The following is a 17655-nucleotide window of genomic DNA, read 5'->3' on the forward strand; positions in this document are numbered from 1 at the left end:
CCCAACCCACATCTCACCTCACCTGCAAGCAAGATCACATAGCGCTCTGGGCAGCCCCGGAGACCTGGAGAGACAGAGACTAAGACTCATCTCTGTACTCCAGCCACAGGGTCTTGGGAGCAGGCAGGAGACAGTGTAGCCAAAGGCAGCTCTTGCTCCATGGGAAGCCCCGGGGCTGGCAGGCCAGCAGTTTCGGGAAGAACCTGGAGCCTACTGCTGGCGTGGCACATGCGAGTTACTGGGTTTCAGCTGACGCAGGACAGAGCTCCTACAGGGGAAGGATAGTAAGTCCTTCCTCAGTCCCTGGACTCACATTCTGTTTCACACTTGGAGGCCTTTACTGTGGCAAGGAATTTGCACAGAGGGATGGGACTGACCCGCAGAGGTGCCAGCTGACACCAGGGACCAGCGGCACTGCCCATCAGCAACACCAGATACAAGGATATAATGGGAGGATCGCCTCCACGTCCAGGAGGCAGCAGGATGTCTGCCCGGGTTCACTACCCCACTCCCTGCTCCGGGACAGGTGGCAGGTGGAGGCAGAGCCATTTAATTACCCTCGTGCTCTGAGGAACACCTTGTCCCTGCAGCTGGGAGAATGAAAGCATCTCTCACATCCCATGAGGAAGTCAACTCATCTGACAATCAGGAATGTGTCAGGTAGGCCACAGTCACCAAAGGGAGGGGCAAAACTGGTTACTACTGCACCCAGGGCAAGTTCCAAGAAGCTCTCTAATCAAGCAGAGATCCGCTTTGACAGCCCCTCACGAGGCCATCTCCACCCATGCTCTTCAACTGCACAGGATTGGGAGGTCCCAGGAAACACAGGGCTTACAGGGCAGCTTCCCCATGTTTCCCAGCACAGCCCAGTCTGTGAACCAGATGACCCAGACTCTTGCCCTAGGAGGCAGGGACCACACCTTCCTCTGCTGCTGCTCTGCACTTTGACCTTAAGAGGCTCTTTCTTCTCTAGGTTCGCCACTGCAGTTATAGGATCTGCAGGCTGCAACAGATCTGGGGCTACGAGGAAGAGCTTCTTTTCACTTCCCCAAAGATACGAATGCACCAGGCAGCCAACTGTAGCAGTGAGCTGTGCTCGACAGCTGTCTCAGGGTTGGCTCCGGGTGCCAGTATGTTCTACCTGAGCCTGCCAGGCCTGATGCTGGGCTCCTGTTCTACATGCAGAGAGCCCTGGAGGTAGGACACAGAGGAAAGCTGAGGCTTGCTCAGATGAGAGTGGAGGAAAGTTCCCAGGCTCCCCAGAGGCTACAGTTTTCAGTAAGCTAAGCCAAGTCATGCTGGAGCATCCTGCCAGTTCCAGGGTGCCTAGAGCCAGCCCAGAAGATGCAACAAGGAAACACTAGTTTTCCTTTGACCTAGGCCTACAGATGGGCTCATGCAATAAAGCCTCACTGGGGCTTCAAGGCCACGCTGTTCTCATCATGAAGCCCCATTTTCTGCAGTGCATGGAAGCTGGACCACACTGCCCAGGTCAGGAATAGAGCTGATCTACTCCATGTTCAGCCTGGCAGAGCCAAGAGGCTTGGGCCAGGCAGGAAGGCAGCAGGAGGCAACCAACCAGGCTGGTCCTATAGAGCATCCTCAGCACCCCTCACCTACCCTGCCTTTCAGCCCTGCTCTAGGGCCTGGTGGGACGTGTGCAGAGGCAGCAGTAACAGGGCAGACTGAGCATGAGGTGTGCTGAGGACCTGGGCAGGCTCCTGGGAGCCAAGTGGCCACGGGCTTGGAGACCCTTATAGCAGGAGCTAGGTCCAAACCATGGGAGCCCCAGGGGGAGGTGGACGGCACAGAGCCCAGTCAGGCCTGAAAGGTAACATTCCAGTTCCCTCTGTTCTCCCAGGCCTGGCCACATGGTTTCTAGTTTGGAGCTTAAAGGGTTGGGGGTGAAGGAAAACAGCCTTGGGCCCTTGGTTGCACCTTATCTGGATTCCTCCATGCTAACCCTCTAAGCTGCAAGCTATAATAGATCCCATGTGCCAAAGCCTGATGGAATTCCACCCCATCCCTAAGCAGGGCCCTTACCTCTTCCCTTCCTGAGTAGGGGGTCGAGTAGATAGAGGCATAGGTCAAGCACTTTTTTTTTTTTTTTGAGAGGCTTTTTTTTTTTCTTTGCTATAGGGCACACACACTCGCCAGAAAGACAGAGACAGAAAGAAAGCAAAAAAGCACCCCCCAGGGGGGACAGCCACACCCCAATCCCTTCTCCCCCATTCTCTCGGGATCTTGGGCACACATGCACATGCGCCCAGTGTGAGTTTAAGCCACCAGGTCTGGGACTAGAGCTATGGTCGACTACATGGGAGTCCAGTGACACAGCCATTACGCTAACTGCTGGTCTCTAGGCCAGGCATCTTTGAGTGAACAACTAAGAGTTAGTGAAAGAATAAATCAAGGAACATATGGTGATTAAACAGGAAGAGCCAAGATAGGTCTCAGGAGACCGTAAATAAGCCCTTGGGTGTCATATGGGACCTAATTTTGCAGACAAAATATCAATAGGAAGGTTGGATAACGTGGTCTCGAGGGGTCTGTCCAGGTCAGGGTTCTAGTGGTCAAGCCCAGACTGCATCGACTCCCTGCAGTCTCCAGCCCTGAGGGCCACTCTGGGGTAACCATGGAACAGCCTTGGCAGAAGTAATGGGTGCAGGGGAGGTCCTGGGCTCTGGAGCCTCTGAGTAGCCATCAGACCAGGGGCAGGCAGTCGAGGCTAAGCTGAAGTAGCAAGGATACCACAGATGCCTCTCCAGGAGGGAAGTCCCCTCAGCCAGGCAAACATGAGGCCTAAGTGTCACTGCCCAAAGTCAAGATCTGAAAAGCCACTGCCTGAATGTCCAAGAGGGGACAAGGTCTAGCCAAGTAGCCATGGCCAAGCCGAGTTGCCCAAGAAAGCAGTGTCCATAGGCCAGCCCCATAGTGCAGCAATTAAGCAGTGGACAGAGCCAGCTGGATCTCATGTGGCCAAGAAAGAGACAAGTCCCACCTTGGAATCTTACATGTCAGACATGCAAGTACACGCCAGGATCCTGACAGGATGGAGAATCTGAGGGAAAGGTGACCAGACCCCCACCAAGGAGTGCTTGCATGTGTGCATATGTGCACATTCTCTCATGCACATGCCCCCTGGCATTAAAAGGGGAAAAAAAAAAGGAGAAAGCAAGCAGTGGCCAGCACCTAACGGGGCTCTTCCCCGACACCTGGTTCCCCTGTCACACGTCTGCTGGCCATCCTCTCACCCACAGACGGGGAGCCCCAACCCTGGTTCTCTCCAGCCTTCCAGAGAAGCTGCAGGGTGCTGGGTGTGGACAGGCAGAACAGGCATCCAGGCCACACAACAGCAGCTCAGCCTTCTAAGGGGCCCTTCGGGGCCTTGATTTTCCTGCCTCTAAAAAAAGGAGGAAGGCCAACATTCCAGGGCAAGGCAGATTTTTTTTTTTAAACTGCATCAAAGAATAGATACCGGATGAGGAGAGGCCAGGGAGGCCAACAGTAAGGCCCCTAAGCTGGAGTATAGTCTGGAGGAGGAGAGTTATGGCTACTTGACAATCCCAACCCGACCACAACAGCTTCCACAAGTTTGGGTGGCTGCTTTGGGCTCTCCCAGAGTCACCCTACCCACAAGTATCCAAAGGTGCCACACCTACAGAGTGCCAAAGGAGGCCCAGAGAAGAGAAGTCTATCCTGATGGGGAATTTGCCCTCTCCTGGAGGGACCAGGGATGCAGGACAAGAGTGGGATCATTTGGGAAGAGGAGGCTTCTGGGAGCCAGGGAAGCATGGCCCTGACCCCTGGGAGTCCCCAACGTCCCTGGGTTCACAGCTAACACACTGTGCTGTAGCTGCTTCTCTGACTCAGACAGCTGAAAGCATGACCCAGGCGGTAAATAGGGACAGCTTGGTGGGCAAGGAGGGCCCCCCCGCCACTAGTGGGTGATGAGAACACCCTCGTGCAGAGACTATTAGGGACTGTCCCCTGGCCTTTCTCTTAGCTAGGAGGGTGAAGGTGGGAGGAAATGGACAAACAGGAGATACTGAGCTACAAGCCCTACCTAATTTAAGAAGGCTTAGAGCAGAGTCCCAAGGGACGTCGGCCGTGTGCAGGCCATGTGTAGGTGCCATTTAGAGAATCAGAGGCAACTTGGCTGACTTTCAGATCCAGCCACGCCCCTAGGCTCTCAGATAAACGCGTGATCCTAGTGCGCACTCTTGTGGCCGAAGAGAAGATGACACTGTCAACAGTGAGAGACCCAATCTCACAGGAAGAAGGTGCTCCATTTCCAGATACTTCTTAATCAATCCCTCCAATTTAATCATTGCCTCAGACTCCCGATCTGCATCTCCCCAGCCAGCAAACCCTGGGGGAGTGGGGCTGCAGGCACCCAACGAACCATGCAGGAATGTGTCGTAACAGGAGCAGGAATAGGTTCAAGATGGACATGAGCCTCAGAAAGCCAAAATGGAGCCCAGGTGGGCCTGAGTCTGGTCATGGAGAACTCGTCTGTCTGGCACTAGTGAAGACAGAGCCTCTGAGGGGCAAGGGTGAAGAGGATGTGGGGCGTCCTCAGTCTGGGCATCCTCAGTCCTGTACACTCTTGTACTCCAGCTCACCCAGAACCTCCCAAGTCTCTAATCCCCTTTATCCTGCTCCTAACCCCTTTGTCTCTACTGCCTGGTATGTGTCTACTTCCAGTAAGTACTTAATGGCTCAGACACAGGACAATCTGTGACATGGTGCGCTCATCCAGGACAGGTCCAAACATTCCCTCCCCCATACCCCAAAGCCTAGTACCGTGAGCATACCAACAAAGAGCTGTCACTCATCCAATCGTACAAATGCCTAGTAAGCATCCCTCTGGCCAGGACTGTGCTGCTGAATCCTAACAACATGCTGATTTCTGTGTCTTGTTTTGCAAGTGGATAAACACATGCTCAGCATCACACGCCTGGCCAGGAAGGGAGCCATGGTCTAAAATGGGGTTATGCTATACCTAACACTCCACAGCCTTTCACCTAAGAGTAGGCACAATCAGCCATTAGAGAACTTCACGCTTCTGAGCACTTGCGAGGGTTGCATTGTAAGGACAGAATTGGTTTATTTAACCACACTATAACCAGTGGGTATCAGTGGATATTCCATTAGTTCTGATAGCTCACTATTACCAGCAAGGTTGACATGAACACCTCTGTACCTGCTCTCCTGTGCTATTCTACGGGGCACGAGTCTAAGTGGGTTTCAGGGTCTCAATACATATACATGCAATGTTTTGACCAAGGAGTGAAAGTCTGTCCCTTGGGGGCTACATCAAGTCACCCTTCTACCAATTTTATTTTGGAATTAATAAAAATGATATTTAGCTAAAAGGAAAACAAACAAAAAAAACAAACAAAAAACACCACCACCATCCCCACAAAGGATGCAGGAAGAGACACAGCAGGGATCTAGAGGGAAATCCCTGGCTGCCTCCTTCCCTGTTCCACTTGCCAAATCAGGCTCTCTGCCAGGTGTACTCATGAGGCCACACTTGGTCTACTTGGCCCACGGTTTACGGCTGCCCTCTCGCCTCCTGGCAGGATTTGTGGGTAGGACTAGGCGGGCTCACCCTGGCCACAAGCCAAAAGATGGCCAGGCGTAGGCCTCACTGCTGCCAGTCAGCGAACCGATGACTTCCAGGTTGGAATCGTTACTGCTACTTCCTCGCACCGCACCGCTACCTGCCTGCTGGACTCCTCCCTCCACCATGTGAGACCAAACGCCTCTTCCACCATCCCACCCACCCCCCAAACCAGGGTCTTGCTATAATGTCCTTCTACGGTGGTCCCCATCTCAAAAACAGTTCTGGCATCCGACCAGTCATTTACAAAGCCAGAAGGCTGGCTTTTAATGCTTCTCTCCTCCGTATCTAATAAAACCTGGCCTGATCTAATAAAACCTCAGCTGATCTCTGACCCAGCTCTTCATCTTCCACATGCCACACCTGCCCTGGTTCAGCCTGTGTCCTCTCACCTGGAGAGCTGTAAGAGTGACCAGCCAGTGTCCTGCCTCCAGCCCGGCTTCTACTGGATCCCTCCTCCAGAGGCGCAGACTGTTTCTGACTGCGTCATAGTGCCAGCTCCCACTCTCTCCACAATGCCCCCTTCTTTACCCATCAAGGGATCCAGTCCAAGCTGGTTCATGGCAGCAAGACGCAGTACCTCCTTTCTGCCCATCTCCAGCCTCCACTCCTCCTCTGAGGGCCTCATTCTCTCAGGTGGCAAGAGCAAACAGGGGCCCTCCAGGCAGCGTCACAACCAATGGCCACGTTCATTCCCTTCCTTCCAGGGCACAACCTCTTCTTCCGTTCTCACCTTCTCCCAATGCCCCCAAACTCCTCTATTGCTTAGGTCCCTGGACTGTCAGGACTGTGTCATCTCTTCCTCTGGATCGCATCTCACTCAGAAATTTGAGGCTGAGCTAAGCTTAGTTTACTGTCCAAGCTACGGTCACCTAATTTCACCAGCTCAATCTAGCCTCCTTGGACAAACAAGACATTTCCCACACATTGACTTTGATCAAACCTTAGAATCTCTCCTCTTTTTTTATTTATTTATTTAATTTATTTTTAAGAGACAGGGTCTTGTTATGTTGTCCAGATGGACGCGAGCTCATAATTCTCCTGCCTTACCTGCCAAGAGACTAGGATAACAAGCACAACACCACTGTCCCCAGCTTTTTCTTTCTTTCTTTTTTTTTTCTTCAGTTTTTCTAAGGTATGTGTGCTCGCCGGAGACAGAAAGAGAGAGGGTAAGAAATCAGTCCCCATGAGGAATGACCATGCTACATACCCCTTCTTCTTTATCCTCCTGTCTGGATTTTGGGTACACATGCCCAGCATGTTTTTCAAGCCACCAAGCCTGGGATTCAAACCACATAGTTGGCCATGTGGGACCCAGCCACCTTAATGTCTGCACCACCTGTTGGCTCCCAGTCTTTTTTATTTTATTTTTTTTTACCGTAACCCTCCTCCCTCCTGAGCTGCATGTCCTTCCAAGGCTCCCAGTCCAGTACACTTATCTAGACCTACTGCCTGCATAACCGTGACACCTGCTCTACTGTATCTCCTTCCGGTGCTCAATGCTCCTCTGATATGCTATACAGTTTCATGCTTTTTTCTTTTCCAAAGAATTATTTATTTTTATTTATTCATTCATTTTAACTTGGCCAGAGAGAAACAGAGAGAGAGAGAGAGAGAGAGAGAGAAATCCACCAGGTCTGGGACTCGAATTGTGGTTGGCCAGGTGGGAGCATCCAGCACCTTAACCACCACACCATCTGTTGGCCCTACAGTTTCATGCTTCTAAGACTTTTAATGTCATTCCTTCTCTCCTGGGTGCTCTTCTCACCTCCTTGACCTGCCTAATCTTTTCTTAACTGCCTTATGGAGATATAATTCATTTACCATACAACTTGTACATTTAAAATACACAATTCAGTTTTCAGTACATTCAGAGTTGTGCAACCATCGCCACAATCAACTTGAGGGCATTTTTATCACCCCCAAAGAAACCCTGTATCTTTGAAACCAGCAGTTAAGAGTACTGGTTATGTCGCTGGACTCCCATGTAGTCGACTGCGGTTGGAGTCCCGGACCCGGTGGCTTAAACTCACGCCGGGCGCGTGTGCGTGCATGCCCAAGATCTCAAGAAGAGAATGGAGGAGAAGGGATTGCAGCATGACCATCCCTCCTAGGGGGGTGATTTCTCGCTTTCTGTCTCTCTGTCTCTCTCTTTCTGGTAAGTGCACGCACCCTATAGCAAAAACCTCTCCAAAAAAAAAGAAATCCTGTACCTTTGAACTGTTACCCACCACATGCTGCTACCTTCTCCCCACAGTATCTGAGCCAACTTTGCATTCATTGTTGTTTTGATGGCCACTGGTCTGCCCATTAGACAGATACACTTGTTGCAAGTGAGTCCACGTGACATATCTATACAGCCTCCTCCAGGCCTACCACAGTGCCTAGGAGTGACAGGAGGGAGTGCCTTAGTGGGAGCAGCTGGCTTCTCTCTAGGCTTAGACTTCGAAAACATCTTTGAGAGAGCCTATTACATTTCCATTTTATAGGTGGAAGGTAAGTGACTTGCCCAAGGTCACAAAGCCAGGAAGTGGCTGAGCTAGAATTAGTTCATCAGTGAATCTGTTCTGTTTGTACAGTGACTCGGCCCGTTCACTGCCATCAGCCTCTAGTTCCACCTTTCTCTGCCCTCAGTGAGGTCACCCATGACTTCTGAATGGCCAAAGAAAAGAGAAGGCTGTCTGCCTTCATTTTTATCTTGGCCAGGTTTAGCATTTGCCAACCCCTTCTTTTTGGGGTTTTCCTCTGAGGCTACTCACTCGGGATGCCTTTGGCCTTTTTGGCAAGACCATATTTCCCCCTACTCCTTGCTAAAGGGACCTACTGGGGGAGGACCCCATATTGGGCCTCAACTCTTCTGATTCTCCATTTTCCCTTGATCACACCTTTACCTCAATTCCCCGAGCTGTCTCTCAAACTCAGACCCTTACCTGAGCACCAAAAATAGCCCCCAGACAGAGCCATCTCCATCCGCATGGCTCACAGATCCTGCAGTCTCGTCATCTCATCCTCTCCAACCTGTCGCTTCTCCTACATCATCTCACTCTGCTACCTACACAACTGCCTAAGTCAGAGGACATCGGCCTTGACTCTTCATTCTTCCTCAATCTTCTTATCTAACCCTCAAGTCCTATTAATGCCTCTTCCTAAAATTTCCAACAGTGGGGCAGCAGGTGGTAGGGTGGTTAAAGAGACTGGATACCACACGGCCAATGGTGCAACTTGAGTCTCAGATCAGACCCTGTGACTTCAAAAACAGACTGGACATGTGAACGTGTGTGTGCGCACCCAGAATCCCAAGAAAAGAATGGAGAAGAAAGAATTGCAGCTTGGCCATCCCCCTGGAAATGACTTCACGCTTTCTCTTTCCCATACTGAGGTGATTTCTCGTTTTCTCTCTCTCTCTCCCCACTCTCTCTTCCCCACCCTCTCTGGCAAGCGCACTTGCCCTATAGCAAACTGAAAAAAGAAAAGTACAAGTCAAACAACTTACCCTCCAATCTCCTGTACTCAGAGCCTTTTCTAGGGATTTTGCAATCCTTCGCGAGCTGATCTCTGTTTAACTCCTAGCTATGCCACACTCAGTCTCTGCCAATGACTTGCCACCTAGAAGTGCCGTCCACATTTGCGCCTGCAATTCCATGTGACTGGTGACTGGCCTGGAAACGCTTTCCTTTCCACACGAGACCATCTCTTGTGAAATGATGTTGAAAATCCAGGTGTTATAATGAACAGCAGACAAGTGAGTTAGGGCAGAGAAGGATAAAATTGTTCTGGAAAACAGCCATCATGTCACACCTGTGAGTGCCTCCAACATGGCCGAGTGTCTTACCCACTGGTGGGGAGAAAACAGTCCCCAGTACCACCTAGCGAACGTGATGTTGAGAAGATCATAGGACTCCTACTCTTGATTGTTAATTTCATTTCTTTAAAACAGGAGGTGTCCTGACCGGCTCGTGTGTCAGACAGAAGCCCTATTCCAAATCAGGACACTGACTTTCTAGTATTCATTAGCTGAGGTGCAGACAAGTCATCTAGCAAACTATTTGCTTTTCTATATTTTCCATTTCTGATTAAGAGAAGAGGTAACTTATCTATAGGGGAAAAAACCTAGAAACAATGATCAACTTACTAGCAATGAGAACCTCTAGGACAAAGATTATAGACTCTAAATATCATTTTTCCAAGAAAAAGAATTAGGTCTCATAAGAAAAAATGATGACTCTAGGTCTGGGCTGGGAAATATTCAAGATAAGACTAGAACACACTGGCATCCCACATAGTTAGGAGGCTCTCAACAGCTAAAGGGTTGTGCAAAAAGACTTGGCAGCCAACTGAATAAGCTCCCACTGGGCGGGGCCAGCAGATGACATGGTGGTTAAGGCATTGGACTCCCCAATGGCTGACTGTGGTTTGAGTCCCAGACCTGGTGGCTTACTTTCTCACTTTCCCCCTCTCTCTCTCTCTTCCTCTAGTCAGATTTTAAAAATAATGATGATGATGAATAAAATTAAATAATTATTTTAAAACAAACAACAAAAAATTCCCACTGGGCAAGAGACGATTTGAGCAGCAATAATGTTAACCAATTAAAGCACAATGAATGCATTACAATCCACTAATGTGTTATACCGCTGAGCAAACAAATCTCATTAGTTATCTTTTGACAATGTTGGAGAACCAACACATTATTTTTTTTTCTTTTTTTTTTCCAGTTTGCCAGAGGGCATATGTACTTGGGGGAGACGAGAGAGAGAGAGAGAGAGAGAGAGAGAGAGAAAGCACCACCATGGGGGATAGTCATGCCACAATTTCTTCTCCATTTCTTCCTTCTTTTGGGATTTGGGCATACATTCACACGTGCTCTCCAAGTTTTTCAAGCTATCAAGTCCAAGACTTGATCTACACAGTCATGCATGTGGAATCTGGCCACCTTAACCACTACACCACTGGCTGGCCCGAACTCATTATTCTAAAAGCTGATAAACATGGGGGGGGGGAATTAAGCACTTATTTCATCTCTCCTATATAGACTACATTTCAGGTTAATCAAGTAGTTGATCACTGGAAGCTTCCAGGGATAGAAATATTCAAATTAGCAATTGCAGAAGGAAACACAGAAGTAGGGTAGCACCATTTAACAACCTCTAATGAAACAATTATTCACAACTAAAAAAAGAACTGGCAGGACCAGCAGTTAGCGTAATGGCTATGTCGCTGGACTCCCACATAGTCGACCGCGGTTCAAGTCCCGGACCCGGTGGCTTAAACTCACGCTGGGCACGTGTGCATGCATGCCCAAGATCCCGAGAGGAGAATGGAGGAGAAGGGATTGCGGCATGGCCATCCCCCCTGGGGGGTGATTTCTCGCTTTCTGTCTCTCTGTCTCTGGCTGGCTGGCGAGCACACGCGCCCTATAGCAAAAAAACTCTCAAAAAAAAAAAAAAGAAGAAAAAAAAAGAACTGGCTATTATGTGCCACCCAATGGAAGTACAAACATCATCTATTAAGCATTTTTAAAAAGGGTAAGGGACAAAAATCTAATCAAGCTTCCAGATCTAACCATGAATTTATAAGAAAAACTAGAGACAGAAGAACATGTTAAACTACATGGCAGAAAAATAATCAGCAAAACTGAGGTGAATGGGAAAATCTACAAATCAGTTGATCCAACTTTTTCAACTAAATTGAAAAGAAAACTGAGAAAGAACTTACAAATCAAAAGTCTTGAGAGGGACCAGCAGGTGGTGTAATGGTTAAGGTACTGGACACTCCCACATGGCTAACCACGGTTCAAGTCCTGGACCTGGCGGCTTGCTTTCTCACTTTCTACCTCTCACTCTCTCTCTGTCTGTCTCTCTCTGATCAAATTAAATATAAATGAATGAATAAATAAAATAAACTTAAATAAATAACTATATTTAAAAAGTCTTGAGATAATATCAATCGATACAAATATGTATCATATTTTATTTTAATTGCAGAGGGTGCAAGTGCTCACCAGACAAAGACAGGGAGACAGAGCGAAAGAGAGAGAGAGAGAGAGAAAAGAATCCCTTCACCCTGCCATGGGATGTGGTCACACTGCAATCTTCCTTCCTGTGATTCTCCATCCCATCAAGATTCTAGCACACAGGTAGGCACACATTCCCAGCATGTTTTTCAAGCTGCCAGGGCTGGAATTCAAACCACAATTGGCCATTAAGAATTCACCTCCCTAAATACAGAGCTTAATGTCTGTGCTATGGGAGGGCCTGATTTTTTTTTTTCTTTTAATGCTTTTGTTGTTGTTGTTTTTTGATAGATTTTTGCTATAGGGTGTGTGCATTCACCAGAGAGACAGAAAGAGAAAAAGAGAAAGAGAGAAATCATCTCCCAGGGGGTGGCCTCACTGCAGTCCCTTCTCCTCCATTCTCCTCTCGGGATTTTGGGCATGCACGCACATATGCAAGGCATAAGCAAACCACTAGGTCCAGGACTCAAACCATGGTCAACCATGTGGGAGTCCAGCACCTTAACCAACACGCCACCTGTTGGCTGCCCCCCACCTTTTAAAACAAGGGTCTGGAGGCCAGCAAGTGATATAGTGGTTAAGGCACTGGACTCTCACATGGCCAACCATGCTTCAAGTTCCAGACCCAGTGGCTTGAAAATCATGCTGGGTGCATGTATGTGTGTGCTCAAAATCCCAGGAGGAGAAGGGATTGCGGCACAGCCATTCTCCTGGGGGAGGTGATTTCTTACTGTCCCTCTCAGTATCTCTCTGTCTCTGGCAAGCACCCATGCCCTATGGCAAAAAAACCTTAATAAATAATAAAAAACAAGGGTCTGGGGAACCAGCAGTTAGCGTAATGGCTATGTCGCTGGACTCCCACGTAGTCGACCGCGGTTCGGGTCCCGGACCCGGTGGCTTAAAACTCACGCTGGGCGCGTGTGCGTGCGTGCCCAAGATCCCGAGAGGAGAATGGAGGAGAAGGGGTTGCGGCGTGACCATCCCCTCTGGGGGGCGATTTCTCGCTTTCTGTCTCTATGTCTCTCTCTGTCTGTCTGGCGAGCGCACGCGCCCTACAGTGAAAATCTCTCCAAAAAAAAAGAAAAAGAAAAAAACAAGGGTCTGGGTTCCCAGATTTGTACTGTCAGTCCCTACAGCCTGCCATTTGGAGTTCCTTCTGGACAACCATTTCTGCATTTGCCCCCTGGTCTCTGTCTGAAATGCTCTTCCTCTGGCTCTCCGTAGAGCTGGCTCCTTCTCGTTCTTCGTATTTCAGCTCAAATATCCCTCAGCAGGCTTTAGCCAGTCATGCTCTCAAAAGAAAATGCTCTATCATCTCTACATTGTCCCTTTCACAGGTAACATCACTCGTATATAATCATGTTTATTTTGTTTATTTAACAATAACTGTAACTACCACACTGAGCGTTTACTATGTGCCCAGTGTATGCTGCATATTCTACATGAATAATCTTTTTTCTCTGTAATTGCCAGAGGGTGCATGGGTTCACCAGAGAGGCAGAGAGAGAGGATGAAAGTATTCCTCTCTGGGCGTGGTCACGCTGCAATCCTTTCTCCATTTTGTGGAGATTTGAGTCACTCACACCCACCTGCCACCCAGCTTATTTTTCAAGCCACAGGGGTCAACCCATGTGCGATCTGGCTCCCTTAACCACTAAGCTGTGGGGCTGGCCCTACACGGATACCGTAGTTTAGCCTTGATGACCACTCTATGACATAGGTGCTATTATTACCACCACTTCATAAATGAGAATGTATGTAATGTCTCAAAACTGAGACATTACATACCTCGCTCAGGGCCACGGAGCCACGAAGCGGCAAGCCCACATTCGTAACCACTATGCCAAGATGATCCTTTACTGTTTTCTCCTGTCCCACTGACCTCCTTCACCCCAGACTCTGAGGGTCAAGAGAACATCGTTCATGTGAAGACATTCTAAGTAACACTGTATGATGTTTATGCATCTCTGAGTGGCCTCTTCTCCCCTCACAAATCCCTAGCACAGGACCCAGCTCCCAGAAGGTACACAACACATCCAGATAAACTCAACTGAAAAGAGCTTTCTGGACCACCTGGCTCCGTCCTCTCAGTTCGCCAGAGACGAACATCCTTTCCAGGATCTTTCTCCTACCCTAGGAAGAGACAATCAGGCAAGATGGACAATGAAGGACACGCGGGCTTCGGAGGTCTTAAGAAATTAAATTCTGGGACCAGCAGATGGCATAATGGTTATGTCACTGAACTTCCATGTAGTCAACCGCAGTTTGAGTCCCAGACCCAGCAACTTAAAACTCAAGCCAGGCGTGTGTGAGTATGTGCCCAAGATCCTGAGAGGAGAATGAAGAAGGGATTGTGGCAAGGCCATCCCCCTGGGGAGTGATTTTTCACTTTCTGTCTCTGTCTCTCTACCAAGAGCAGGCGCCCTATAACAAAAATCTCCTTTATAAAAAAAGAGAGCAAGATTAAGTTCTATTAGGAAAGAACGAATGTCTCGCAGGAGTAGAACCCAAGGAGGAAGGCTAGGTTACAGCAGATAGGCTATATTTAACCTATCTCACAAAACAATTAACACTCTCCACCCATCACCCTGTGCCCTCGCGAAGTGCCGAACACCTGAAATATGTTCCTTGGAAACTTCACCACTCAAGACAGGGATTTAGGTGACTAGGAACTACAAGCCTTGATCTCCCTTGCCTCCTCTTGCTCTGGAGAAAGGAAAGCAAAACCACCCAGTAAGAGGGACCAGCAGATAGCGTAATGGCTATGTCGCTGGACTCCCACATAGTCGACCACGGTTCGCATCCTGGACCCGGTGGCTTAAAACTCACGCCGGGCACGTGTGCATGTGTACACAAGATCCTGTGAGGAGAATGGAGGAGAAGGGATTTTGGCATGGCCATCCACCCTGGGGGGATGATTTCTCGCTTTCTGTCTCTCTCTCTCTCTGTCTGTCTGGCGAGCCTACGCACCCTATAGCAAAAACCTCTCCAAAAAAAAAAGAGCAGCCTGAATGCCAGGCTTCTGCTTTCACCTTCGGAAGCAGGGAAGGCCTCTATGAGAAGGTAAACGGAGTTTCTGGTCACTTCTTCCTGCTTCAGGTTCTCTCCAGCCCTTAAGAATCCTGAGCATCTTCAGTATTTAAGGACCCAAGAATCCCCAAATTCTAGGTCAAGAATTTCTAGGAAAGCAGTGTGAACACAAGAGCTGTGACTGTGTAGAGAGTACAACAATTTAGCACAGTAAGCAAGGCCACTCAGAGTTCCCAAGATGAGGGGTACTAGGACTGGGTCCTGAAGGGCAGGGATCACTCGGCATCATGAACACGAGAAGGAAACAGAGGAAACCGCAGGTACAAACAACACTGAAAAAAGGCCCAGTGCAGAAGCATGAGCTGGACAGTACCACCTGACAGGCTAAGGCCACATGGGGGGGGGGGCAGGTTTGACTCCTAGCCTTCCCCAAAACACTAGATGCAACAGTACATGCTTGTTGACAGTCCCAGCTACTCAAGAGGTGGAGGCAGGAGGATCACAACGCAGAGAGGCCTTTATAAAACATATTTCTTGTGAAGTCATACACATATAATACTGAAAATAAGAGCTATTGTCATATTTACCCATTAGTTACCCTGTCCTGTTGGGCTAAGATGTGTTTGTTACTCATCACAGCTAGTTGATATTCTACAACCTTTATTAGATAGATGCTGTTAATATACCAGATGAAGAACCCAAGGTCTAGAGCTATTAAATCACCTGTCTAAAATAATCCAGTAACTGTCAGGGTTTGCCTAACTCCAAAGTCTACCACACTACGTGCGCCAAATGCTGGGGGATAGGCCTGTGAGCGAAAGAGCAAGGGAAAGCAGCGCTGAGAGGGGGTAGAGTCCCACAGGAGGGGGCGACGATGTGCTGAACAATTCTGTAGGCCTAGCATGTTAATGGAGGACGGTGGAGGGTCTGCTGGGAGGATGGAAACCCTCTGCTCCCAGAAGCTCTACGAGGGGGTAAACAGCTGCAGGAGTGAGGAAAACTGAGAAGAGAAACTAGCCAACCAAATACCAGCTCATATGAATGCTATTTACCTTTAGATTTAAGCATATAAAGATCTTCCTTAAGTTCCAGTCAGTCCACAAAAGTAGACTGCCACAGTCACACGAAGTGCCAACTGCAAGGCCCTGCCCCAGGCAGCCTCTGTTTCTCCTTTTCCCGAGAGGGCCAATCAGGATGCTGTTATGCTCCCACAACCCAGCACCCTAAAATGCTCTCTTCAACTCCCCTATCTCCACTCATATAAGGAAGGTAAACAACTTTTCTTGCAGATTTACGTTCAAATCATAAAACCTACAATTACCATATTTTAGCTTCAATAAGTTTTATATTTTATAGGTCTTTATTTTTTATTTTGCTGGTCTTGTTTACAAAGTAAACAACTGATTTACTGACTTTGAGCTCACTTTTATTTATTTATTTACTTACTTACTTTATTTGCTATAGGGTGTGTGGGCTCACCAGAGGCACACAGAGAGCGAGAGAGGGGGAAAGTGAGAAAGCACCCCACCAGGTGAGATGCCCACGCTGCAATCCTTTCTCCTCCAGATTCCTCTCAGAATTTTGGGCACACAGGCACATTCGCCCAGCATGGTTTTTTTTTTTTAAGTGAGATTTGTTTTAATAATTATTTTACTTAACTTTATTTATCATTATTACTATCATTTTCCAGTTTGATCAGAGAAAGAGAGAGGGAGGGAAGGTGAGAAAGCAAGCCACCGGGTCTGGGACTTGAACCGTGGTCAGCCATGTGGGAGTCCAGCGTCCAACCATCACGCCACTGGCTGGCCCCCAGCAGGTTTCCTCAAGCTGCAAGGTTCGCCTTAACCATCACAGCATGGGCTGGCCCTGAGCTCACTTTTACCCTTAAGTTTTCAATGAGAAAATTCCCTTGAGTGGATGAATGAATGAGGTTTTCACCCTCCAGGCGATCAACCATGAGGCTCTAGGAACCTCTCAAAGATGCCACTTTGGAGTCAAGGATAGGAACTCACATTCTAGTCACCCTGCCCTTTACTACTACTGGTGGTGGTGGCAGGGTGGAGGCCAAGGCCGGAGTCAAGGACATTTCGAACTCAGTACATGTGTTGCAGCTGTGCCTCAGGGACTCAGCCCCACTTCGGAGCTGTGTGCAGAGAGGAAAGGGAAACTCAACTTCTCACCACTCTTGGGCTAAGAAACCTCGTCCCAGCATGCATCTTCCCCTTGGCTGAGGGATTAGGATTTATCCATCAAATCTTCAGAAGATACTGCCCAGCCAGTGGTCTGGAGACGAGAGAAAACACTCGCCAAGGGAGTTCAGCAGTTCCCCAGGACTGCTTACTCCGCAGGCCACCGCAGAGACACAAGGATCGCCAAAGCTTTGGTGTCTGAAGGGCGGAGGGAAGTGGAGGTCTTTTCCGTTTAGCTTCCCTGAGCGTTGCGACAGGGCAGCTCTCTGGCTATCCCAGGGTAGAGGCTTATATGGACACACCTTGTTCCCGCCAACCACTCCCAAGAGACCTCCGCCTTCCAAACTATATGGCGAACACTACGGGAGAAGAGATGGCCCAAGCAGAGGGGAACCACTGTGGTTCTAAAGCCGTGTTTGCGTACCGGCCTGCGCCGAGCCGCAGCTAGACGCAGATTCCCTCCCCGCCCCCCCGCCACTAGCCCTTAATACCCCAAAGAGGTATTTCAAGTCCTTCAAGACCCCCCGCTTCCGGCTTTCCCGCCCAGATCTCTGAATCTTCAAGCCCCGCTGGCCTCCATCCTGGCTTTCAAGGCCCCTCATTCCCGCCCCGCGGCTCACCCTCGAGCGTTTCGCACTGCACCAGGTTGAGGTAGTCCGCCTGGCTGAGCACCCCAGCCTTCAGGCCGCGCACCAGTCCCTCCAAGTAGCCATTGTCCACATTGAAGTAAAGCTCCGGGAAGGACGACATGGCTGCGGCGGAGGCGGCGGGACCCGGAGAAACCCGGACCGCCG

General features: G+C 49.2%; 1 protein-coding gene across 1 annotated transcript in view; it reads right to left on the reverse strand.

The window, feature by feature from the left end:
- The window catches only part of ATP6V0D1 (ATPase H+ transporting V0 subunit d1), a gene marked incomplete at its 3' end in the record, with an annotated part of 46571 nt that extends 28922 nt beyond the window's left edge, over positions 1–17649 (reverse strand). Inside the window, 1 exon segment of the mRNA XM_006155617.2 lies at positions 17482–17649. Within this exon segment, the coding sequence (XP_006155679.2) occupies positions 17482–17611 (130 nt within the window).
- Between the last annotated feature and the right edge of the window lie 6 nt (positions 17650–17655).

This window comes from Tupaia chinensis, unplaced genomic scaffold, assembly GCF_000334495.1.
Source record: "Tupaia chinensis unplaced genomic scaffold, TupChi_1.0 Scaffold000463_1, whole genome shotgun sequence".
In the NCBI taxonomy this organism is placed as follows: Eukaryota; Metazoa; Chordata; class Mammalia; order Scandentia; family Tupaiidae; genus Tupaia; species Tupaia belangeri.